The following is a 24,471-nucleotide window of genomic DNA, read 5'->3' as shown; positions in this document are numbered from 1 at the left end:
CTTCTGGCCACTTTTAACTGACTACAGCCGGGTCTTCACTAAAAAGTTAGGTTGGAAGGAATTTTCCCCCAGGTCAGATTGGCAGAGACCTGGGGGTTTTTTGGCTGTTCTTTGCAGCATGGGGCATGGGTCACTTGCAGGTTTAAACTAGTGTAAATGGTGGGTTCTCTGTAACTTGAAGTCTTTAAACCAGGATTTGAGGACTTCAGTAACTCAGCCAGAGGTTTGGGGTCTATTACAGGAGTGGGTGGGTGAGGTTCTGTGGCCTGCACTGTGCAAGAGGTCAGACTAAATGATCATGATGGTCCCTTCTGACTTTAAAGTCTATGAGTCTGTGAGACCCAGCAGTGTTGCTCAGGGGTGTGAAAAATCCACACCCTTGAGCAACATAGTTAAGCCGACCTAAATCCAGGTGTAGACCGTGCTAGGTCGACAGAAGAATTCTTCAGACAATCTAGCTACCACCTCTCTGGGAGGTGGATTAACTACAGCAATGGGAGAACCCTTCTCTTGCTGTAGTGAGGGTCTACACTGAAGTGCTACAATGGTACAACTGCAGTGGTTGAAGTGTGGACATAGCCTAAAAGTAATCCCTCTCAATCTCATGCATGGAAAGGCGTGGTCCAAACATCGTCTTGAGCACTAGCCATCAGGCCATTCCACATACTCTTCATTTTGATACATGAATATTGTATGTTCTAAATATCTTTCCTCTCCCTGCCCCTTTGGTGTTTTTAATAGGAAAGACTTATATCACTAGTATTTGGACTTTTAAAACAAAGAAAGCTCAATTTTTTTGAAATATATGGTGATGAAATGATTATTACAGCAAAGAACATAATTAAACAGGTAAGCAAATCACTTCTAGCTTATCTCAAAGACTTGCCCATCTTTCAGAAATATTTTTGTTTCAGTGGTTAAGAATGTATTTAATTTAATTTCATAACATCAGATTTTCTCTTATTGTGAAAAGTTGTACTTTAAAAAGATAATAATTAATTCTGTTGTATTAGTGACCTCATATCTGTAGGTCTTTTCTCCTGATGGCCTTCCCCAGCCATTGTGTGGCATCAATGTACAGGAAGACACATCTTTCTCTGTGCCTTGGTATATAGACACTTACCTTCACCTTTCTCTGCCTGCTGTGAGTTCATTTGATTTTTTCTTTCTTCGTTAGCCTGGAACTTCCCCAGATAAGAGGGCTACGCAATTCCATTTATTTTCAACAAGACTAGTATCTATTTGCAATTTTACAGAAATAGGAAGAGAACCATAAAATAAAGCTTATTAATACACACTTCCCTGGACACTTGAACATCTTAGGGACAATCCTGCATTTGTGGGGAGGAGGGCTAGATATCCATCTGTTGAAATTCTGTGACATTTAGTACGTAAATATTCCTTGCCTGGATTGTCGTGGTTAGGCCAGACCATAATATAATAATAAATGGAGATATACCTATCTCATAGAACTGGAAGGGACCCTGAAAGGTCATGTAATCCAGCGCCCCGCCTTCACTAGCAGGACCAAGTACTGATTTTGCCCCAGATCCCTAAGTGCCCCCCTCAAAGATTGAACTTACAACCCTGAGTTTAGCAGGCTAATGCTCAAACCACTGAGCTATTCCTCCCCTCAATAAAGTCAGTGTGCTGAGCTAGCCCTTCCGTAAAGGTGTTGAACTTCTCATCAGCCCAGGAAAGAACCAATGCCGTAGGTGAGACTGTTTCAGGCCTTTGCCTCAGGGCACAAAAACTTCATGTGGAACACCAAAACAAAGCAATTCCCCTTCCCAGCCTGGACTGCAATCCCCAGCAGCCTTTCACTTGCCTTTCTCAGTTGTCATGTCCCCTTGGTAACAAACAAAATATAATACAACTTCAGATATAAATTTCTGCTAGATATTTCCAGATTACACACATGGGGAGTCTCGTTCGTTATCGGAATTAACCAGACAAATCGCTCCACCAACTAAGAACGGCCATGCACCACTCCCAGTTTCCTTCTCTCTGGTATTTGGATCATGTTTACATGTTGCATATTTCTTGTAGATCCTTACAGATAAAGGTTACTCCTGGGGGAATTTTGAGCCAAAAAATTCTGCACACAATATTTTAAAATTCTGCAAAATTCTGCATATTTTTTGTCAAAATAACGCAATATAATCCAGCTGATTTCAATTATTTTTGTAATTTATTTAAACTACAATACAATGGATGGAGAATGGGAGTGGGGAGCATTGGAGGAAATCACCAAACCCCCTCTGTCTAATAGTAATGTAGCTAGTATTGACCATTTACTTCTAGTTATTAGTCAACAGATATATGTATCTATATGCTTAGTGTTACATCATAGGCAACTGAAGAGCAAGTGAGGGCTGGGGAACTCAACCTCACAGTTTATACTGGCTACTGACCATCTCTGAAAAGGTCAATAGCAAACAGTTCCTGGAGCACATTTTGATAGGAAATTTTTTCAGTCCAAAAATTTAGACCAGTTCTAATCACTAAAGCACTTATAAGGCCATACTGCCCTTTACACCATTCTGGCAATGTAAAAGGAGTGTAAAATGTAAAATGTTTTGCACCCGTTTTCTACTCCTGAGAGAATTCAATAAGAGCAATGGGAACAATTCACTAAGCAGGCAGTCTGCTACATTCTCCTCTGCCTGAGGGAACAGAGTCTGCCCCATGCCTACCTCTTCAGAAACACCCCAAAGCCCTGCCCCTCCACGCCGAGCATGCCGCAACAGCAAGTTAGAGGGACAGAGTGTCTCTCTCACACGCACGACTACCAGACATACACACCCCTGGCAGTGATTTACATCTCTACCGGCTGCTATGGGTGCCCAAACCAACCTGCATGCAATGCTGGGGAGTTGGCAAAAGACCATTCTTGCGGTTTCCCTTTGCTTCCCCGTCAGAAGTAATTTTTCTGTGGGGAAGCAAAGAAATCTGCGGGGGCCATGAACTCTGTGCACACACAGTGATGCAGAATTCTCCCAGGAGTAAACGGTTTTTCCGCAAAGAAGGAATACTGTTCTCCACCCAGGTCTTGCATATGTGTCCATCCACACTCCCCTTTGTAGGGCTACCCACTTGCACCCACACTTGTAGTACTTTGTGACCATGCAAATAGAGGAAAAGAGGTTTAGGCCTCTAGCATTCAGCATAGTTCACGAAGAAGAAATGTATCCTTAAGAACGGGGGTTCTCAAACTGGGGGTCGGGACCCCTCAGGGGGTCGCGAGGTCATTATATGGGGGATCATGAGCTGTCAACCTCCACCCCAAACCCCGCTTGCCTCCAGCATTTATAATGGTGTTTAATATATTTAACAGTGTGTTTAATTTATTAGGGGGTTGCACTCAGAGGCTTGCAATCTGAAAGGGGTCGCCAGTAAAAAAGTTTGAGACCCACTGCTTAAGAACCATCTGTGCAGAACAGCAGTTATTAATATCACCAATATTTAAACAGGACACCATCCAGCACCACTGTGGTTTATAGAAATCCACTTACAGGCCAGATGAGTTCATATGCTGTTGAATCATCTCGCACATCTGAGCGATTCTTGATCACATTGAAGAAAATCTCGAATTTAGTCTAAGTGGAGTTGCTTTGTTTCTAGGTTTAACAAAACAGTAATAACAAAGATGCCTCAATAAACTATCTCTAAAACAATGGAAAAGTTTGGAATAAAAATTGATTTTGGAGGGCTAGAAATTTGACTGACTGGCCATTTTCTTTCCAGCTCCTCTTTGGCTGGAGGATGTTTTGTAGTGGTAATGGGCCTCGAGGATGAGGATATAATGTAGTAGGAAATAAGGATGTGGGAAAACTTTCTGGGCTGAGATCGATACGGACAGTCCCTTGGGGAATCTGTTTTGTACCCACAGCCCGCTTCTTACAGTAATGCCATCACAGTACTGTTCTTCACATTGTTTAGTTTTTATGAATCCTCTGTTTAAATAAAAAAAAAATCTTCATCCCAAACAAAATATTCAAATAATTGGGCATTTTGGGGGCCTCAATTTTTGGGGGTCCAACTTTAGGCACTTTTAAAGGAGCTTGATTTTGAGAAAGTGCTCAGAGAAAACCAGGCCCCTTTAAGGTGTGTCAAGTTGGGCATCCAAAATCACTAGTCCTTTTTGAAAATCTTGGGTCCCATATTTTGCAATTTAAAGAAAAAAGCTGTAAGAATGTAAAATGATCCAAATGTCTGTCTTTCTTTTCTTTTTTCTTGTTTAACTTGAGGTTCTTTTAAATTATGAGACTCAGAAGGGTTGGAAAGATGCTAAGACACTTTTTTTTTTCTTAAACTTCACAGTGTGTGGTTAGCACGGTATCGCAGATAGAAGAGATAGATACAGAAGTTGTCGTTAAGTAAGTATATGCCATGTTGTGGCAGGTTGGGTGGGGAATGTGTGCTTTAACACAGATGATAAACTGTTTTTTAATTCGTTTTTCAAGTGGTGAATAATTAAGAATCGCCTTGTTCTTCTGTTTCTCCCCAACGGTCCTCTGCATCTCTTCAGGAACCCTGAGTATTTCCCTTCTTTTTGCAGATCTTAACAATTATACTCCTGTATTTTTAACCTTACTTTTGAAATTCTTTTTAAAACAATGTTAATTCCATTGCATATTAGGAAAAGCACAGGCTAAAATATTTAGGCATTTGTTTCCTGACTATGTGAGGGGAAAATCAGGCTTTCCTGCCGATAATATTCTAGTGCTGTAATAAAATGTGCCTGTAGGTCAGTACCTCCTGCATGAAAGAGATTAGAGGCACATCTTACTACTCCAATGGAAGGATACTGAACAACGTAAGCCCTCTTGGCTATGAGCTGCATGTATGTGCCTTAGGGTACGTCTTCACTTACCGGAGGGTCCGACGGCAGGCAATCGATGTTCTGGGATCGATTTATCGCGTCTGGTTAAGACACGATAAATCGATCCCGGATCGATCCCGGAAGTGCTCGCCGTCGACGCCGGTACTCCAGCTCGCCGAGAGGACTACGCAGCATCGACAGGGGAGCCTTCCTGCCGCGTCTGGACCCGCGGTAAGTTCGGACTAAGGTACTTCGAATTCAGCTACGTTATTAACTAGCTATTAACGTAGCTGAATTTGCGTACCTTAGTCCGAAGTGGGGGCTTAGTGGGGACCAGGCCTAAGACAGGGATTCACAACCTACCCCAGAAGAGCAAAATTAGACCCACAGATCAGGCCAAACCAGAAGCCATTATTGCATTCAATTTGAGAATTGGGACCAATTTATTTTTTACAATCAGATCTTGAAAGCAGGTAACCTCCCCCTTGCTGCTAGCTTTCAGACACACGGAGGATTCAGTAAAGGTTGAAAAGCTTCATTTCATAGAATAGTGACTAATTCTGTTAGGAGACAAATTGTATATTATGAAATTTTACTTTGGTTTCGGCAATGCATTTTTCTGCCTTTTGCCAGAAAAATGTGTTGCATCCTTGCAGTGCAGCAAAAAAAGAGCATAATCCCAGTATTTTTGCTTTGCCAGCAAAAATATATCTTCATAGTCAATCTTGGTTATTTTTGCTCTGTGCTTGATGATGATGGTCATTAACATGCACCCTGACTGTAATGGCAGCTAAGCAGCACTTTCTGTTCTTACAGAACAAGGACATTGTTGCTTTAAAAAGCTGTGAATGTTAATATATGGAAATATACTTATCTCATAGAACTGGAAGGGACCCTGAAAGATCATCAAGTCCAGCCCCCTGCCTTCACTAGCAGGACCAAGTACTGATTTTTGCCCCAGATCCCTAGGTGGCCTCCTCAAGGATTGAACTCACAATCCTAGGTTTAGTAGGCCAATGACCAAACCACTGAGCTATCCCTGAGGCATTCACTTTTCTGGCGGGATATATTTTTAGCCCTCCCATTTATTTGTTAATCAAGACTATGCTGCTTATATTATTGTCTGTTTTCTTGATTGAACAGCTATTATCATGCTGTGTGCTTTTCTATAAATTTACAATGTTTTTGACAGTCTGTTTTCCCTTTAAATGTCAGTAGTCAGCCTTGTCAATAGATCACTTCAAAGGTAAATAATCGTTGCCCCCAAAATGCTGTTCTTTTTGTAGGCTTGCAGATCAAATGAGGATGATGAATTTTCCTCAGTGGTTTGATCTACTGAAGAATATTTTTTCTAAATTTACGATCTTTCTCAAAAGAATTAAGGTAAGTGTGTTCATTTCTCAAGGGCTTCATATCCTCATTTCAGACTCCGATGCAGAATCGAGCTAGAGTTATTTTCTAGTTGGAATGTAAGATGTTGATTTTGACTACAGAGTCCTAAACTTCAATTCCAAGAGAGGTTGGACCTATATGGTTAACAGAGAGTGGGTTGGAAAGTAGATAAAACTTCTTGTTTCATGATTTATGTCAGGCTCAAATTATTAGAGATTAGGATGAGATCTTCCCAGGGGACAGATTACTCCACTTGTGTGGTTTCTTGCATCGTTCTCAGAAGCATCTGGTTCTGGCCGCTGTTGGAGACCAGCTCCTGTGACTCGAAGTAATGATTACACAATATTAAAAACAAATAAAACCAATAAATATTTAAATATTCTTGTTTCTTGTCAAAAGAAGACATCTGTTTGTCAAAGTAAAATTGTGTTAATTTTTTTGTTAATAAACATTATATTTGATTCTAGGCAACCTTAAATATTATTCGTAGCGTGGTTCTCTTGGTTCTAGACAAGAACCAAAGGACCAGGGAATTGGAGGAAACTTCAGTACAGAAGAACCCTGCAAAAGACAATGCTGTGGATACAGAAGTAGCTTATCTGACTCACGAAGGCATGTTTATAAGTGATGCATTCAGTGAGGGGGACCTCCCATCTGTAGCAGTTGACACTACCTCTCAAAGAAACACTTCTCCAAGCAGTGAGCCCTGCAGCAGTGATTCAGTATCTGAGCCAGAATGCACTACTGACATTTCGTCCAGCAAAGAACAGATGCCATCTTCTGTTATACCAGGGGGAGTAGAGATGATGTAAGTAAACATCACTGCTAGAGTATTTACCCAGTGGTGGCTCCTGGCCTACCAATGTTAACGTTCTAATGTACCGTTCAGGCATTGGCAGGTTTTGGTGACGTGACGTTACAATGTAAAATTCACTCTGGTTCAGTTTGCTTATCTAGTTATTGGATGAACTGGCTTCCAGAGGCTCTTAAGCATCCTCCCCCCACAGGGTGCTATGGGAGGATGGCAGGAACCACAGACTGCACTTCCTTTGGCTCCTCCCAGGCCACCTGTTGCCCGCAGTGCGCAGCTGCACAGGGAGCTTGCACACCAACCCTTATGCAGCAGAAACCCACTGCTTTTCCTGCCTGGGGAGTCTCTGCACCTGTGGAGGAGTAGGGTGCATAACCTCCTCTGACCTTGTTTACATTAGAGACATTCGTTGATCATAATATCCCTCAACTGGTTGGAAGTTCCCATGTGGCCACACACATTTGCTACAGGTGATTGTTCGCTGGCTGTCCGTTGATGAAAGTTGCCTCGGTAAGTTATAGGGGTAAGTCTGAATCAGTGCAGTTCATTGAATGGCTGAGTGGATGCACCTCCACTACTGTGATAACACAATCAGTGCAAATAGTCCTCCTCGTGCTGTCCCACAGTTTGCCGGCCACTGCAGAAGTAGCCTTTCTGGTCACCTGCATTCCATTGTTCAGGGCTCTGCTTGGTTGGAAGCTACCTACTCTGTAGCTCTGCACAGTGTGTGGAACTTAGCTGCAGGCCATTTTCACAGCAAGCAGCTCTAGATGCAGAGCTTTATCTAACAGACCATTTGAAATGCCACAGCGTGCAGCTGCCTGACAGCTGGAAGACATCCACAACTTCATCTCTCAGTAGGGTGAGGAGCTTGTTCAGTTCCAGCTGCAGAAATACAACAGGAACTCCAAGATCTATACATGTGTGTTTGAGCAGCTATCCATGCTTGGTGTAGAGCACTCCAAAGCATAGGGATGGCCAGAGGGAAAGGATTTGAGATAACTATCCTAAAAAACCCGTAAAACAAACAAACAAGGACTAAGGTCCAGTGATGCCTCCCTGATGTGTAAGGTAGCAAGCAACTGGACAGGGTCTTCAGCTAGGAACTCACCATCCAACTTAACCTCATGATGGACAGGGCTGGAGCTCCCAGAAGAGAGATGCACCATGATGAGGACACCAGCCAGGAGAATTAAATCCGAATACAAGCAGGAGGGGATGGAATTGGACACCAGTCTAGAGCTGTTTGCTCAGATGGCCAATGGATATGGTGGCTTTGCTGAAGGTGGATGACTTCAGTGACAAAGGACCTTCCACAGCTGATTGAACAGCTTTTTATTATAAAATGTGCTATTGTATCCCTACATGCTTGTTTGGGCAACTCTCTTTTGGGTTCACACAGCCGCCTTTTAGCATTTGTAATAGGGCACATATAACTACATTAGAGTGTCTGCCTTCTTGCTGCTCCCACCTCACCTCCTTCACAGCACCCTCCCATTTCAGTGTCCCTGTCCTGCAGGTTCTCTCTCTCCGCACACACTGTCAACACCTACAACCCTTGCAGCAGCCACACCAGACCAGCAAATTACAGACTCGACTTGCTAAGCACTGGCAGAGCTGTGCCATGCAGTGGGCTCAAAACGGTGGCCAGGCCAAAAGCAGTTTTCAGAAAGGCAGAAACCTAAGTAGCAAGGAGCGGAAAGCAAGAGAGGATACTGATGGAGTCATGGAACTGGTGGCCTCTCAGAAAGCTTACAAGCTGAAGGAGAAAAAGCTGCAAAACATTTATTGCAGGCATCGCATGTCACATTGGGAAAAGCAGTGTGTGTATCTGTCACAAAATGATGATGTGTAAATAATGACATGGGCTGCGTAACTTTTAACCAACAGCAGTAAAAAATAAATTAATAATCGCTGTGCAATGCTCTGCCTGAAATACCTAATTTGAGTGGATTTAAAAAAAATATAGAACAGAACCAGGCATTCGCTTGTTATGAAGACTGATACGACATTGACAGCAGGTTACGAAGCTCCAACCATCCAAAGTTACATACTGCAGTTAACTTGCGATATCTGACCACTTCACTGCTGCAGTGTTCTTTCCTCCCTCAGCGAGTGATTGGAAACTGCATGTAAAGCGTAATATTTGTGAAATCATTTGCAAACAAACATTTCTGTCATTTTCAGGATCAGTGAAGATCTGAAACTGACTGATCTGGAGCTGGAAAAACTGGCAAATAACATTCAAGAGCTACTTTACGGTGCCTCTGACATCTGCCATGATCGTTCTGTCAAGTTCCTCATGGCAAGAGCAAAGGTAAGGTGCTTGGCTCATCCGGCTGTTGCTAGAATCACCCTAATAAAAAACTTCAAAAAGCTATTTGCTATTTTTTTTTTTTTTAATATTGAGCAGTATTTTTGTTTTTTGGTAGACTTTAGACTTTTGAAGTTACATGCTTATTGAAATCAAGTCACTGCTCATGCCATCAAAGGCACTTTGCGCTACCTAATGCCCGGGAGTTCACTGGCATTAACATAACACATCATTTGTAATGCACTGCTTAAATAATGAGTACTTCTACTTTCCGCTGAAATGAGCAGCCCTGAAATTGGCTTTAACAGTAGGGTTGTTTCCCTATAATTTCCCACCTGTGCAGCTCCCACCTAGCATAGCAATGATGGGAGCATTAGCATAGACGAGGCGCTGGCACCTGGTAGTATTTTAACCAGTCTCAACCTACTTTGAGCAGGGTAAAGTGACATTGTTTTAAAATGCCAGCAGCCCCTACATTTAGGATTTCCCAACACCCCTGTCTCCAGAGGCATTGAACCAGTGTTAGCAATGGCGGGAAATTTTAGGGGAAAAGTCTTTGTCTAGGCAGAGCCATAGATACCAATGTTAACATTTTTAAATAGTTCTCGTTATGAGTATTCACATTTCAGACTAATGAGGGTGGGACATAGCTCCTCTGGAGCTGTTTTTTGTGTCTTTCTCTGCAGACCAGGTAAGACAGCTGTGCCTTGGGTCACATTTGGGAGACTAGCTTCAAACCAGAAAGGTCAAAAACTTTAATTCTGTAGAAATGGATGGCACTGTCACAGAAGCGATGAAACAGCGTTCTGGCCCAGGTGGTTCACTTCAAGACCTAGCCTAGGGATAGTCCTTTCCAATAAATCATGATCCGGTGGAGCAGCTAGGCCAAATAATCACCAGTGAGCTTAGACAAGGAAAAGTCATGTTCATCATCCTCATGTCAGATAGTCAAGGTTACACCCGGTCTCATTAATTTTTATGGTTTAAACACAATAAAACTCCCTAATGTAGATGTGACTTTAGTGAGCCCGTGCTGTAGAGCTTAAATCCACTACCAGGGTTTGAAGCTTCACCATTTACAACAGCTGGAAGGGTGCACCTGTGTGGAGGCCCAACGTGCCAAGTTGTGCCATTTAGGATGCAGGCAGGCAGCTCCTGAATGAGACTAGCCAGTGGTACAGGTCACGATGCGAATTGTGGTGACATACTAGTGTGAGACAGGCTTGGTAGATATGTCTTGCCCGCGATTTAGGTTCGGTTCATTTTTAGGTTATAAATAACAGCTGCCCCACTGCCCTGTCTCTGTCTTTAGCTATGCCTGTGACTTTTGGTGTTCCATCTCCTAATAGCAGTTTTCTTTGCATTTAGGATGGCTTCCTGGAGAAGTTGAATTCCAACGAGTTTGTTGCCCTATCTCAATTAATGGAAGGATTTATCTTAGACACTGAACAGATCTGTGGCAGAAAAAGTATGTCATTGCGAGGAGCACTTCAGAGTCAAGCCAATAGATTTGTGAATAGATTTCATGAGGAGAGAAAAACAAAACTCAGGTACCCTTGGACACACTCTGCTTCCATGTTTTTAAAGGAATAATTTTAACAGTCATGCATGAGACAAATGGAGATCTTTTACTGCCTGGCACACAGTAACCCAAATTTTATTTATAAGTGAAATCTATTATAACGATTTGCTGTAGACTGCTCTATTCCCTCTATATATCTGCTCTTTATGCATCGTTTGATCCCATTGAGCTGGACTGCCCAAACATGGTCTAACTGAGGACTGTATTAGCTAAAAGAAGGACTGAAGACCTCCTGCAACTTCTGCCTCGTGTTACACCTTGGTCCACTTGTCCTGCACAATCATTAGGGTCTGGTAACATCCCTTCTTTAGAGTTCTGAGGAGGACCATCTGCTCCTGATATCCATGGCAGCTGCTCCCGGGTGTTACCAGTCTCTGATGATGGTGTAGGGCAACCCTTCTCCGGGATGTGTGGGTGGGTGGTTATTAAAGGGGTCAACCCTTAGACATTACCAATCCCCAGTAATGGAGAAGGTAACTGATTACTATCAGGCTACATCTAATTTGCATTAAATGGAAAAGATGGCAGCTACTTTAATCTTCAGTTTGTAGGTGTGGCCTATGTAGACAAGAAGTCCCAGCCAATCATATTGTGGTTTGGTCGTTGGGGTCAAACGGATCTCCTGACTGCTCCATTTTTCTTCATCACCCACTCATTTCTTCCATGCTTTCTTTGGTATGTGTTTAGGTTTTCTCTGACATGAACTCATGGAACAGTTTTCAAGTTAATGTACAGCAAGCCCCTTTCCAATCATTCATTCAAAACCACATCATTTCTGCAGAGTAGTGCAGCTGCAATGCTCCCACAGCACTCTGTATTGCCCATCAGATACGTTTTCAGTTTCTTGTGTTTTGCATTCTGTTTCATTTACTCAGTCTGTGTATTCTTCAGGCAAGCACAGGGGTGTCTGACTTATTGTTGTAAAGCACCCCTATCTAAATGCTGATTGCTAGTAACATTTCAGGCCATTGAATCTTTCCCACTTTGAATCCCTTTTAACCAATGCAACTTTGATTCCATTGCAGTAGAGGCAAGAGAGTCTTCAGGGTGACACATTTTATTTACTTAACCTCCTTTCTTTTATGTTTATAAATAGTTTGCTGCTAGATAACGAGCGCTGGAAGCAAGCTGATGTTCCTGCTGAGTTTCAGGATCTTGTTGATTCTGTATCAGATGGCAAAATTATTCTACCTGAAAAAAAAGCAGGGGGTGTGTATTTTGTTTTCTAATATTCTCTCCATTTCTTGTAAGTGCTACAGTTAAATGTTGCAAAAATTCTGCTATAACTCCTTTATTCACAAGTTCCTTGTGTTCTGGGGGAAAAACAAATACCGCTTTAAGGCTGAAATGTTCTAGGCTTCATCACAGCCTAAAAGAGTTTGTGGGAAAGTTGAAGGAAAACCCATTCAGCCATTTGTGAATGGAGAGCCTAGGAACAAACCCTAACTTTAACACAGGGATTCCCATCTTAAGGGTTGCAGCCCCTTATAGGATGCCAGAGCCCGCCCAGGATATATCGCTGACGTGTCAGAGGAAACTGCTAAGCGTGTATGCTCTTAGCATATCCCCTCCGCCAAATAGAGCTCACTCCTCCAGCCAGCATGATGGGCAGCGTGCAGGATAAGGCACTGTGTAGCCACTGGGTTCAGTTTCAGACTCTACCCCAGACTTGTTATGTGACCTTGAGCGAGTCACCTAATCTCTTTGTGCCTCTGTTTTCCCATCTGTAAAATAATAGACCTTCCCTATTTCTCAAGGGTCTTGTGAGGATAAATACAGTAAAGATTGTGAGGCAGGGCCCATATAAATATCTAAGACAGAAAACAAACACAAGAGATGAAGAAAAATGGCAAAGACAAGAGAGAGGCGCAATTACATAACCTCACTGGGGTAAGGCTTGGCATAAAGGGACACAGTGGAAGCAAAGGACATCCCAGGACCCAATGAGTGCCAGGGCTGGTTCACCAACGTACGGTTGGAAAACCACTGCTTTCGATAGGTCTTTTTAGCTTCCCTCAATAAGACAGGATCGTGGAGATGTCAGATTTATCATAGGAGCAGCATCAGTGAGGACTTGTATTGCTAGGCTTGAAGAAATAGGTTTGGAGCTAAAATAGCGATGGTCATTGAAAATCTGTTAGAGATTTTCTGCTGTGCAGTCTCGACTTTTTTCTGCCTTTGTTTTAATTTTTTGTACTCCGATAATCCCATCGTGCTGCTCTTTGCCTCGCAATCACTGCAGTGTATAAATAATTATAATAATTACAGTAATTATGGTAGATAGCCAACTGGACTTTGCATGTTGACATAAAAGAAAGGATTGGTGCTCTGGAGAGTGATTGCTTTTCAGACCTCAGCAAGGGAATAGTTTGTTTTTCGATATTTCAGTTTTCTGCACTTCTTTTTGGTTCAAGTCCCCTCACTTTTCTGTTTAAAAATATCTAGCTGCTGAAGAAAGAAAGCCAACTGACGTCCTTATTGTTGAAGAACAAAAGTATGCTGTGGTTGGGTAAGATGCACTTTTTTTTCCCTTAATGATGAGTTAGTTGGGTTGTGCTTTGAATAGAAGTGTATTGAATACTAACAGCTTTAGCAATCTTGCCTGAATAAAGACAAGCCTCCTCCTTGCCAAATACGTTTCTCTTCAGTTCTGGAGCAGTTATATAACATTAGATGTTATGTGTCTTTTAAAGATGCTACATCGGCTTAAAACAGGGGTGGGCAAACTTTTTGGCTCGAGGGCCACATCTGGGTATGGAAATTGTATGGTGGGCCATGAATGCTCACGAAATTGGGGGTTGGGGTGCGGGAGGGAGAGAGGGCTGTGGCTGGTGGTATGGGCTCTGAGGTGGGGCCAGAAATGAGGTGTTCAGGATGTGGGAGGGGGCTCCAGGCAGAGGATTGCAGTGCAGGTGGGTGGTGCGGACTCTGGGATGCAGGAGGGTGGGACTGAGGGGTTCGGAGGGCGGGAGGGGGATCAGGGCTGGGGCAGGAGGTTGGGGCGTCGGAGGGGATCAGGGGTGCAGGCTCTGGGCGGCGCTTACCTCAAGCAGCTCCGGGAAGCAGCTGCATGTCCCCCCTCTGGCTCCTACGTGAAGGCATGGCCAGGCGCCGCCCCTGCAGCTCCCATTGGCCCCATGTGCTGGCCAATGGGAGCTGCGGGGCCGGTGCTTGGGGTGGGGGCAGCGTGCGGAGCCCCCTGGCTGTCCCTACGCTAAGAGCCTAATATTCTATGATTCTATGATGTCACCGTTTTTAAGAAACTAAATTTAAAACAAAAACAAAAAAATTGTTAAAAATGTTTCTGGGTGTTTATAAAATGTTTTTCTCCCACAAAGTCATTGTGTAAAGATATTTTGTACTTTCAAATCCTGAGAAATAAATAAGAGCTATGTGTAACTTGAAAGCTTATACTTTCCACAAACAGAATTTGGCCCAGTGAAAGATATTGCCTCACCTATCTTGTTTCTCAGAATACCCAAAACTCAAATGAAAACTTTGGAACCAGCTGTCATATTTTGTGGGCTGTCTGATGATGATATGCCACTGATTACTCAAAAACGAGTGGCTCAATTTTTTTATGGCAGCATGAAGAACAGGCCTTAAGCTGATCTTTGAGCATTGTCACCGTGCCTCCATGGGTCACAACTGAGAATACCAAATTCAGGAGAAACTGCTGAGAAATAGGGCAGACACACCCCAAAACTGGTGGTTATTCTGCCATAAGATATACCAAACCAGCAACAAAAGTAAACTTCTGGCTGACAAGAAGTCAGAAAAGCCATCTCCTTATGCATTCCAGTCCTTGTATCACCACCAAAAACACTAGACTTAATGATGAGTGGCTATTTAAAACCAATTTCATCAAACAAAAGGGTTCTTCTGATCCCAAAGGACCAGCCACATACCCAGGTAAATATATAACTCAGATCTTACCCAATTATCATGCTGTTGCCAGTCCTTTAGTATCTAAAATCTAAAGGTTTATTTATTTAAAAAAAAAAAAGGCGAGAGTTAAAATTGGTTAAAAAAAATCAAATACATACAATAATTGCAAAGTTCTTGGATCAGGCTTGTAGCAGTGATGGAATAAACTGCTGGCTTAAGTTAAGTCTCTGGATGCTTCCAAATCATTGAAAGGTTACCAGTCCTTTGGTTAGAATGCTCCCATTAGTATAAGTTCATAGTCCAGAGGTTGGAGCATGAAAGAGGCAAAATGGAGATGTTTCCAGGGCCTTTTATAGCTTCTGCCAAGTGGAGGGAACCCATTGTTCTCACTGTGGAAAATTACAGCTAACAAAATGGTGTTTGGAGTCACATGAGCAACTCACATGTCTGTGCATGATTTCGCTTAGTCATACCAGAAACCATCACAGGAAAGTCTGTTAAGTGTAGATAGGTGTCTCCCATGGTCCATTGTGAGTTAAGTGTTCTTTGATGGGCCATTCAACTTGAACAGTTCCTTCACAGTGTGCTGGCTAAATACTTTGTTGTTGTTACCAAAGGAGCAAACATTTGAAATACAGGTACATAGTTAATATTCATAACTTCAGATACAAAAATGATACATGCATACAAATAGCATAATGATATTCAGCAAATCATAACCTTTCTAAAGACACCTTACTTGACATACTTTGTACAACATTTGTTGCAATTATATAACAGTGGTAGCAACAATGATCTACATGATCATATTTTAATCAGATAACTTCAAAAGCATCTACTGCCACAACCATGAAAGAGCATCTTGAACTCCTTCAGCAGTACAGAAATATCCTTTAAAAGTCAGCATAGACTCTGGAGTGGAACTACCAGAATGTACCATGCATTGAAGTTGCATTTGCTAATCCATGCCTGGTCATTTGAGGGAGAAATGTGTTTTATTTATTTTTTAGCTCCTTGAAGAAATCAACTTCAGTATTAACTAGAACATTTTAATTCTACAGATTTCTACAGACATTTGTATTCTACTATTTCACCTGATTTTTTTAAAAATACCAATTTAACTAAAAATAACCCCCAAATCAGATGGCCTACAAATATCACACAAATGCCTGTTTTGGATGTATGTACATCTTCTTTCTGTACCCTACTGTGTGGAAAGAAGATTTTTGCTTTGCAATATCAGGATACCTGTTTGGAATACTAGCCTTGCCTGACATGGATGGCCTGGACTGTATTTTCTTGCCTTCTTCATATCTGAGTTCGAAGGATTGCAGATGCTCTATATGGGTGAAGTCTGATGCTGACAAATACCGGGTACTTGCAACTACCATTAAAGTCAGTTGGAGTTATGGGTGCTCCACGTCTCTGAGCACTTGGTGCTATATGTATAAAGCCGCTCAGTCTCTTGCTGATTGTGCATTCATTACAGCCTCTTCAATGCCCATCATTGTCTGTGTGCTACGGATTTTTTTTTTCTTGCAGCACTTGCTCAAAATTGGCAAGGATTACACAGTATTTTAAGAATGGAGCTTTATATTTTCCTACTGATGTGTGAATAGATCCCTCCATTCACACAATAATTATTTCTATAAAATAACTTTCTCAAACTATTATTCTTGCACCAGTTAAGTATTTTTATAAGGGTTTTTTTTTACCCATCTTTACAGGTCCTTTTGGATTCCAATTATTTTACTGATCTGGAGACAAATTTTCAAAATCACCTAAGTTTCATGTTCTCAAAAGTGATTTAGGAACCTAAGTCCCATTGATTTTCAGTGATATAAGACCTAATTATATCCTCAGGCCTGTACTGCTCCTGCAATGAGTCACTTGTGCCTCCTTTACAACCCCTTTATGCTGGAGCAAGGGCCAGAATTGGCCCTGAGGTCTCCTGTAATGTTATCATTTTACTGTTTCCTTAGTCACCATCAGGTCTTCCAGGATAGACAAAACCTGGATTTACTAGTGTAAAAAATCAAGCAGGAATGAGTAATGTTCTTATGCAAAAACTTTCTTTATACATCATGAAGAAGCAGCAAAAAAGGCATAAATCTGTTTTCACGTCAGTCCGCTTTACCATCTTTAAATTTGAGTGAGGGGGTTTTCAGAGGAAAAATGGTACTTAATATTATAATCTCTAGTACTAGGGGGAAACGGTATTAGGTAAACCTTTTTTTATTCTTTTAAAAATTTAGATTAGCAGCTGCACAAAACTTAACAGAGCTGAATGCAACAAATGGAAAAGGAGAGCACATAAAGAATATGTTAGAACTATCCCTGCTGTCTACAAACCTGTGGTGTTAGTTTGATTTATCAACTGAAATTACATATTTGACTCTGTTTCTTTTCTTATAGGACAGTGTTGCTATTAATAAAAATAATACTTGAGTACTGCCAGTGTGTGGATAACATCCCTTCTATTACTACTGACATGCTTACTCGTCTGTCTGATTTATTGAAGGTATGACTATCAAATTTGTAGCCCATACTATACTAAGATCTTCAGGGCAGGGAATGCATGGGGTCTCTAATACTCCATGAAAATGTATGATTCAATATCAATGATTAATAATAATACTGAAAAATAGCTTGACTGTGATCTTTGGTGTAATTATAGGAATCACAAAGCACATTTTGCAAGGCGTAGTTGGGTAACACTGTGAACTAATCTAAACACAATTCAGAGTAGATCACGTTATGTGAAATAACTAAAGGAAAGCCATTTGTCCCCTTTACTGGCACATTAGAAATCTCTGGTAGCCAGCTGAAGAGATGTTTTGATGTTGATTTTTGGAGTCAGATAGTCATTTGTCCTTCAGGCTGGAGGAAAGTGTTGTGAAGCAGAGGATTGTGGCTAGGGAAGAGCAATGCAAGCCAAAATGTCATTGGGAGTGTATATATGCAGGGAAAAAAGCAACTCCTTGATTTGTACAAGTCACCTTACTGTGATTAGAAGGATGAAAAATAGTTCTCTGCTGAAACCATTGCTGTAAAATGGAAATTAAATTAAAAACTGTCACCTCTTCATCAACTGTTCATTGCTAGAGGAGTTAATCAGAGTACGTGAGTGACCTTAAAAATGTCATTGCTGGGATCTAACCCAAAACCTGCCAGTTAATTCAGTCTGGGGCAATGGCTGCTGAGTTTGTCTACAAAGGTTTTCTTATGCATTAAAGTATTGAAAATAGAAATTTATATCAAAATAGCAGCCAGTTGAGAACTGCAAATGGAAGGGTTTGTTTTAAACTTTATTTTTATTTTTTTATATAAAAGATAAACACATAAACTATATATATAATAGAAATATAAATATATGCACAAGATGGAAATAGCATATGAATAACAAAATTCACTGTTCTTTATTTGTAAAACCTGGGGAAAAACAAAAACCCTGAGTCTGTAGAGGTCATGTGGGGCATCAGTTATTACAGTGACTAAATAGATAAATAAGTGAGAACATAACCTTAGGAGTTTCAGGGACTAACATATACTAAACTGCAAAAGTATGCAATAGTTTCACGTGTGGCCAGGCCATATCTTTTCCAAGTGTTTCTATTAAACACAGTCATTTTTTTCATGAATGCAAGAGAGCTCACTAAGCCAGTCTGTATATGAGGGAGGAATTGCAGATTTCTCTTTTCCATATTTCTTAATGTGCTCTTCTAGAGGTGAGAGATTGAAACAGACCAATTGTCCCTTATCCTTGCTTGAATCCTTGAGCCTAGCATTGAAAGAAGGAACTGTGAGACGGTGGTAGCTGATGTTTGTTACACTTATAATTGAAGGAGGCCAGTCTGTCAAGGCCAACTCCACGCTTAAGACAATTTGGATAGAAAAAGGATTAACAAAAATTAAAGATATAATAGAAGTGGAAGTTTACCAATTTACTAGGTTACAGTTGTTATAAATATTCCTTTCTAGGTTACAGACCTGTTAAATATTCCTTTTAAATATTTCTTATATAAGGGCTTTTCTTTCCGTGGAGTCATCATTCAAGTTCATCCTTAAACTTTCCATTAATAGGTCAATTATGAGCATTCCTGTTGGTATATTTCTTTTTTCATTGCCAAAATGGCTTGTGCATTTTATTAATTTCTGTAGTTCCTATCTCTGTGGCAGCTAGGCAGGCTTCAGCTGTAGCCAGTCTTATCTGTGGTATAGGGTGCAAAGTGGTTCTCAGATAATCAGGTCCCAAACCATTTGTGGCTTTGAAAATGACCACCAACACCTTGAATTGCACCTGGCAGTGAACAGGAAGCCCGCGTGTGGACATATGCACAGATGTTGGGATTGGAGTATGCAGTTTTGTTGGTCTAGACTTCACAGATAATATAACCACAGAAGAGAGACCAGTCCCTCCCACAGCACAGGAATGCAGAAGTTCTCTGTTATAAACTGTCAGACTTAGGGAGTCTTACTCCACTAGCTCTTCAGACTTCTTCCCTGCCTCTTTGCTTGTCAGACCATCTGATACCCTGATGACCAGCAAAGTTGATACAGGGAAGGAGTATTGAGGAGTCAGTCTGTCAGGAGTCCTGGATAGCAGATGGTTACGAGTCCAGCACTCTGTTAAGCAATCAGTGAACTGACTCAAAAGCTGGATAATAAATTCCCTTAGACCAGCCTGAAACTCCATGTTCCTACATTTCTGTGCTTGTACCACAGGAGTAGGTAGCGACCGTCTAGATTTGTTCAAGAGGTTCTAGGGCTTGGCAATGTTCCTTCCATCCCCACTCCACATCCTCTGCCTCCGGCAGCACAGGTTGTGGACGGTGGTCCAATACTCATGTCTTATCCATTGCAGTCCTGCTTTAGCCAAATGTATAGCCAGATGTAGAAGAATCTTTTCCCACACTTGCTACTCTCTTAGGAGACGGGGGCCCTGATCTCTGAATGGGATCATGCATCAGTGGGATCATTAGTACTGCTGAGAAAAATGTTGCTCCTCTCTCAGTACTGATTAACTCTTTCTCCCTAACTGATTTTTTCATACTGCTTTCTATGTCCCAGATGTGCCAGGTTTGGCATGGGGGGTGGAGCGGGATGGGGGATAGGTCAGAATCTAAATCAGAAAATTAGTTGTTTGATGATTTCCATGGGACTAACCTTTCCTGCAGTCTGCCCTATCCAGCCAAGTTCAATGGCACTATACCTGTTCACCTCCTCTGAGGGCCCTGTGCAAGAAGTTTTTATTTAGTCTTCTAGTAAGAATTCACTGCTTCCATGCATTCATCTGGAGTTAGGATGGAAGTACCTTAGCCACACCCCCATGACAAGTCAGAGCTGCCTCTAATGTTTTCAGGAAGAGAAGCACAACCCAAATACCTCAGATGGAGGGAGCGGTCAGTCCCAGAAATGAAATAATTGGGAAATAATTGTCCATTCTTAATACCCCCTATTTCCATTCCTGTCCCAGAAATCCAATCCAGAGAGCCATCATTGGCATGAACTGATTCAAGAAACACCAAGAGCCTGATTCAGAGCCCAGTGAAGTCAGTGGAATGACTCCTAATGACTTCAGGGGGCTCTAGATCAGGTCCTGAGTAAGTCCTATGCGGATTATGAGATCCTGAGTAAACACACAAGAGGAATCATTAGAAAGAACATGGGACTCTCCTAGAACGAGAAATCTGGGTAACTTCAGTACCACGCCCAATCAGCTGTCAGTGATTAAAGTCTCGCTCAGTTTTATCTATGGCATTTCTAAGGTACCTATCATCCCCTTACTCCCCCTACATTACATATAGATCTTCAACTCTTACTTTTTTTTCCTCTTTCTGATAGTATTTCAACTCCAGAAGCTGCCAGCTAGTTCTCGGAGCAGGTGCATTGCAAGTTGTTGGTTTGAAAACAATAACTACAAAAAATTTAGGTATGGATTTCTACTGTTCAGATCTCATTCCTAAGTTTAATAAAACACTAAATATTCAGGATAAGCCATCTCCAAGTTGCAGTGCTCTGGAAAAGATGTGAAAAGATAAGGGGTTACCATGATGTGTTTACTTTGAATATAGAATTTGTATAAGAGTCTATGAATTGTAGCATTGAAGAAGTGTGCTGCAGTGTGTGTCAAATACGTTACTTGGAAGTAGAAGAAATCAGTCTCTTAGCCAAACATGGTCTTCAGTCAAAATAAGTGACTTTGGAAGCTGGAATTACTTCTTCAATCGTGACCTTGTCACAGATGGGGTTGTTTGCTATTTGGAGTTTGAAATTTGGAATACACAATACTTCCATTTTGACAAGTAGCGGCATCCTGCCTATCTTAAATCAACCCCCTTGTTTCAGTTGAATATCATACTCCCTGCTTCCTGTCCTAAGCTGTTGTGAAATGTTGCTGCGCTCTGTTAACTAGCTCCAGAGGTGACTGCATTTCACTAGTGGGTGAAAGGGTTTCTTTGTGTAGCTCCATATCCTACAGTCAGTCTTTACTTAGCTAAAACTCCCCTTCCCGTCAATGAATGAAGGACTGTGTGAGTTGGTACCCTCAATGTAAAGTGCTCTGGGTCCTTGACCTGAATATAGTAATGTCACATGTTTGTATTTTCACAAATGACTTCGTAAACTTTCACTTCCAGTTTATCTTCTAGCTTGTTTCTGAGGGTTGGGTCTGTATTCTGTTTTTGAGCGAGGGTGCAGGCTGTACAAAATGACTATACTTGTATAATAATTGAGTGTTTTCTCCCTTCTCTTACTTCTGGGTTTACAGCTCTCTCTTCACGCTGCCTGCAGCTAATAGTACACTACATTCCTATTATCCGGGCTCATTTTGAAGCTCGACTGCAGCCTAAACAATTTAGCATGCTCAGGCATTTTGACCACATTACTAAGGTAATTCTTTGTGTATCTTCTAATTAAACTCTATATGTGTTTTCTCAATTGTGCTGTGAAGACTAGGAATGTCATTAGATGGTAAATAAAACCCTATTTTTCCATTACAGGATTATCATGACCACATAGCTGAAATTTCAGCAAAGCTTGTAGCCATCATGGATAGCTTATTTGACAAACTGTTATCAAAGGTAATGATTTATGGAAATAATTATACTCCACACTGCATTTGGGTGTTTCATGATGTGCAGAATCTTAGACTAGATGTTTCAAACAAAGTCGACATTTTCCCTATCTAGGCATTGTTTAAACCTATATACATAAGGCCCTATTGGGGAGGGATAGCTCAGTGGTTTGAGCATTGGCCTGCTAAACCCAGGGTTGTGAGTTCAGGCCTTGAGGGGGCCACTTGGGGATCTGGGGCAAAATCAGTACTTGGTCCTGCTAGTGAAGGCAGGGGGGCTGGACTCGATGACCTTTCAAGGTCCCTTCCAGTTCTAGGAGATGGGATATCTCCATTAATTATTACTATGTTGGACTTAAGAAAATATACTCTTTAAGAGTCAATGCATGTATGTCATTAACCTTTATAAAATCAGCATTGGTCATATCTTGAATCTCTTTTTGATGCAATAAATTGTTACACTTTCCTTGGTGCAGTAGCTACTGTGAATATAGTAGTTCCCGTGCTTTACCAAGATGCCTGGGTACTCTGCTTTCTTGGACGGTCTTACCCAGCTGAGGGCTGTTGTGGCTAGCATTTCCAGTCATGCTGCTGGCTCCCAATGCCATCCCTGAGAGCAACTCCTCTTTCCTGCTCTTCTGCAGTGAAGAGCCTGCATGCGGCTGCCTATAGAAGCAGCTGGAAGCAAGAAGGAGCTAGTGCCATGGGCACCCTAGGTGGAAAACTGATGAGCGATAGGAAATTGGCATGAGAGAAAGGATGGTCCAGTGGCTGGGCCACCAGCCTGGAGCTTGAGAGATCCGGGACTTATTCCATGCTCTGCCACGTGCTTCCTGTGTGACCTTGGGCAAGTCATTTAGTCGCCCTATGCCACAGTTCCCTATCTGTAAAGTAGGGACAATAGCAGTGTCCTACCTCACAAAGGTGCTCTGAGGATAAATTCGTTTAAGTCAGTGAGGTACTCAGGCACAGTGGTAATGGGGCTGTATAAGTACCTAAGATAGATAGATTGTATCTATTTGTTGAAATCAGTGTCAAGTGATCAGTTTAGCCAGGGGTGGCCAACCTGAGCCTGAGAAGGGGCCAGAATTTACCAATGTACATTGCCAAAGAGCCACAGTAATACGTCAGCAGCTCCCCCCACAGCTCCCAGCACCTCCCACAGTCCCGCCAATCAGCACCTTCCCCCCTCCCTCCGCACCTCCAGATCAGCTGTTTCGTGGCATGCAGGAGGCTGGCGGGGGGTGGGGGGAGGAGCGAGGGCATGGCAGGCTCAGAGGAGGGGGCGGGAAGGGATGGAGTGGGGGCAGGGCCTGTGGCAGAGCCAGGGGTCGAGCAGTGAGCACCCCCCAGCACATTGGAAAGTCGGTGACTGTAGCTCCAGCCCTGGAGTCGGTGCCTATACAAGGAGCCACATATTAACTTCTGAAGAGCCACATGTGGCTGCGGAGCCACAGTTTGGTTAAACCTTTATGGGCCAGACTCTGCCGCCCTTACTCACAATGAGTAGTACTTGACTCTGCAAAGTGTTCCATTGGTCCCATTGGGCCTGCTGATGGTCTGAGGGACTTCTCAGCAATAGTAAAGGTGACAGAAGTGGGCTGTCAGTTTTGATAATTAAACTTACGTAAACCTTCAGCCTGTTTTATTTGTTTTTTAAAGCTGCTTCATAAGAAAATATTACCGTAGGAAAAAATGAACCTTTGAGTGACCAGTTTGACTGGTTCATGCAAATACATTTATTATAGAAGCCACTTAAAGTTCAGACGTTCATTGTCCGGTATGAAGTGGGTCGGGGAAATCTAGTTATGTGTTTGGTTATTGGCAGAATTACATAAACAGCGCCTACACTCTGTTTCAGAAACAGTAAAATACAGGGAGAATCTTTGGGAATATATTATGTTCTCCCTCTTCTTCCTCCCTTCCCTCCCCCCACCTCCCCCCGACATTTTGTTAGGCTAGCAAGAATTGCTGCTGATGGGGAGTGTGGGGTCAGATTGCCACAGAGAGGGAATGGGAGAAGGGTTTATTTTTTTCCTGTCATATTACAACGTCTTTTCATTGATTAAATGTGTTTAAAAAGACCAACACCAGCAAGGTGACAGAGTCCAAAATAGTGTTCTAGCCACCAAAGACCAAATAAACTTCCAGTTTGTCAAATGTCTTCCCTGTCACTATTATTCTCATCTCTTGAAAATAAGTGTTTAACTCCTGGCCCCTTGAGTGGGAGGTGCACAACAACACACCCATAGTGCAGGGCTTGTCTGGATTGTGGCTAACATGCATGTGCCATGCCGTCCTTCCATCTTCCCTGCCCACTCTTTCTCGTAAGCTGGCAGAAGATTTAAGCTGGCAAGATTCCTGCTCTCTGAAGCTCTTGAAGGCTAGGATTGTTTTCAATTTCAGCAGCCAGCAGGGAGAGGGGAAGAATATTATGACGTGCTAGCTTGCCTACCTTACCAGTAAACCCAGTCCCTTTGGTTGTTTGGTGCCTAATAGAGCTGAGGATCTGGGATCTTAACATTACTGCTACTCTCCTCTTGGGTGAATGACCGTGAAAACATTGAAGGACCTCTTAAAACAG

At 42.1% G+C, this 24,471-nt stretch overlaps 1 protein-coding gene across 2 annotated transcripts in view; it reads left to right on the top strand.

Moving 5' to 3' along the window:
- Positions 1 to 24,471, top strand: part of VPS54 (VPS54 subunit of GARP complex) — a 75,872-nt gene that overhangs the window by 43,516 nt on the left and 7,885 nt on the right. For both annotated transcript variants that reach the window (XM_054023587.1, XM_054023588.1), the window contains 12 exons: positions 742 to 849; positions 4,324 to 4,379; positions 6,112 to 6,208; positions 6,685 to 7,025; positions 9,216 to 9,345; positions 10,711 to 10,892; positions 12,021 to 12,133; positions 13,370 to 13,433; positions 17,228 to 17,333; positions 20,657 to 20,744; positions 21,582 to 21,703; positions 21,814 to 21,894. In XM_054023587.1, the coding sequence (XP_053879562.1) occupies positions 742 to 849; positions 4,324 to 4,379; positions 6,112 to 6,208; positions 6,685 to 7,025; positions 9,216 to 9,345; positions 10,711 to 10,892; positions 12,021 to 12,133; positions 13,370 to 13,433; positions 17,228 to 17,333; positions 20,657 to 20,744; positions 21,582 to 21,703; positions 21,814 to 21,894 (1,488 nt within the window). The remainder of the gene's footprint in view (positions 1 to 741; positions 850 to 4,323; positions 4,380 to 6,111; positions 6,209 to 6,684; positions 7,026 to 9,215; positions 9,346 to 10,710; positions 10,893 to 12,020; positions 12,134 to 13,369; positions 13,434 to 17,227; positions 17,334 to 20,656; positions 20,745 to 21,581; positions 21,704 to 21,813; positions 21,895 to 24,471) is intronic.

This window comes from Malaclemys terrapin, chromosome 3 (genome assembly GCF_027887155.1).
Source record: "Malaclemys terrapin pileata isolate rMalTer1 chromosome 3, rMalTer1.hap1, whole genome shotgun sequence".
In the NCBI taxonomy this organism is placed as follows: domain Eukaryota; kingdom Metazoa; phylum Chordata; order Testudines; family Emydidae; genus Malaclemys; species Malaclemys terrapin.
This window is presented reverse-complemented; position numbering and strand designations above follow the sequence as displayed.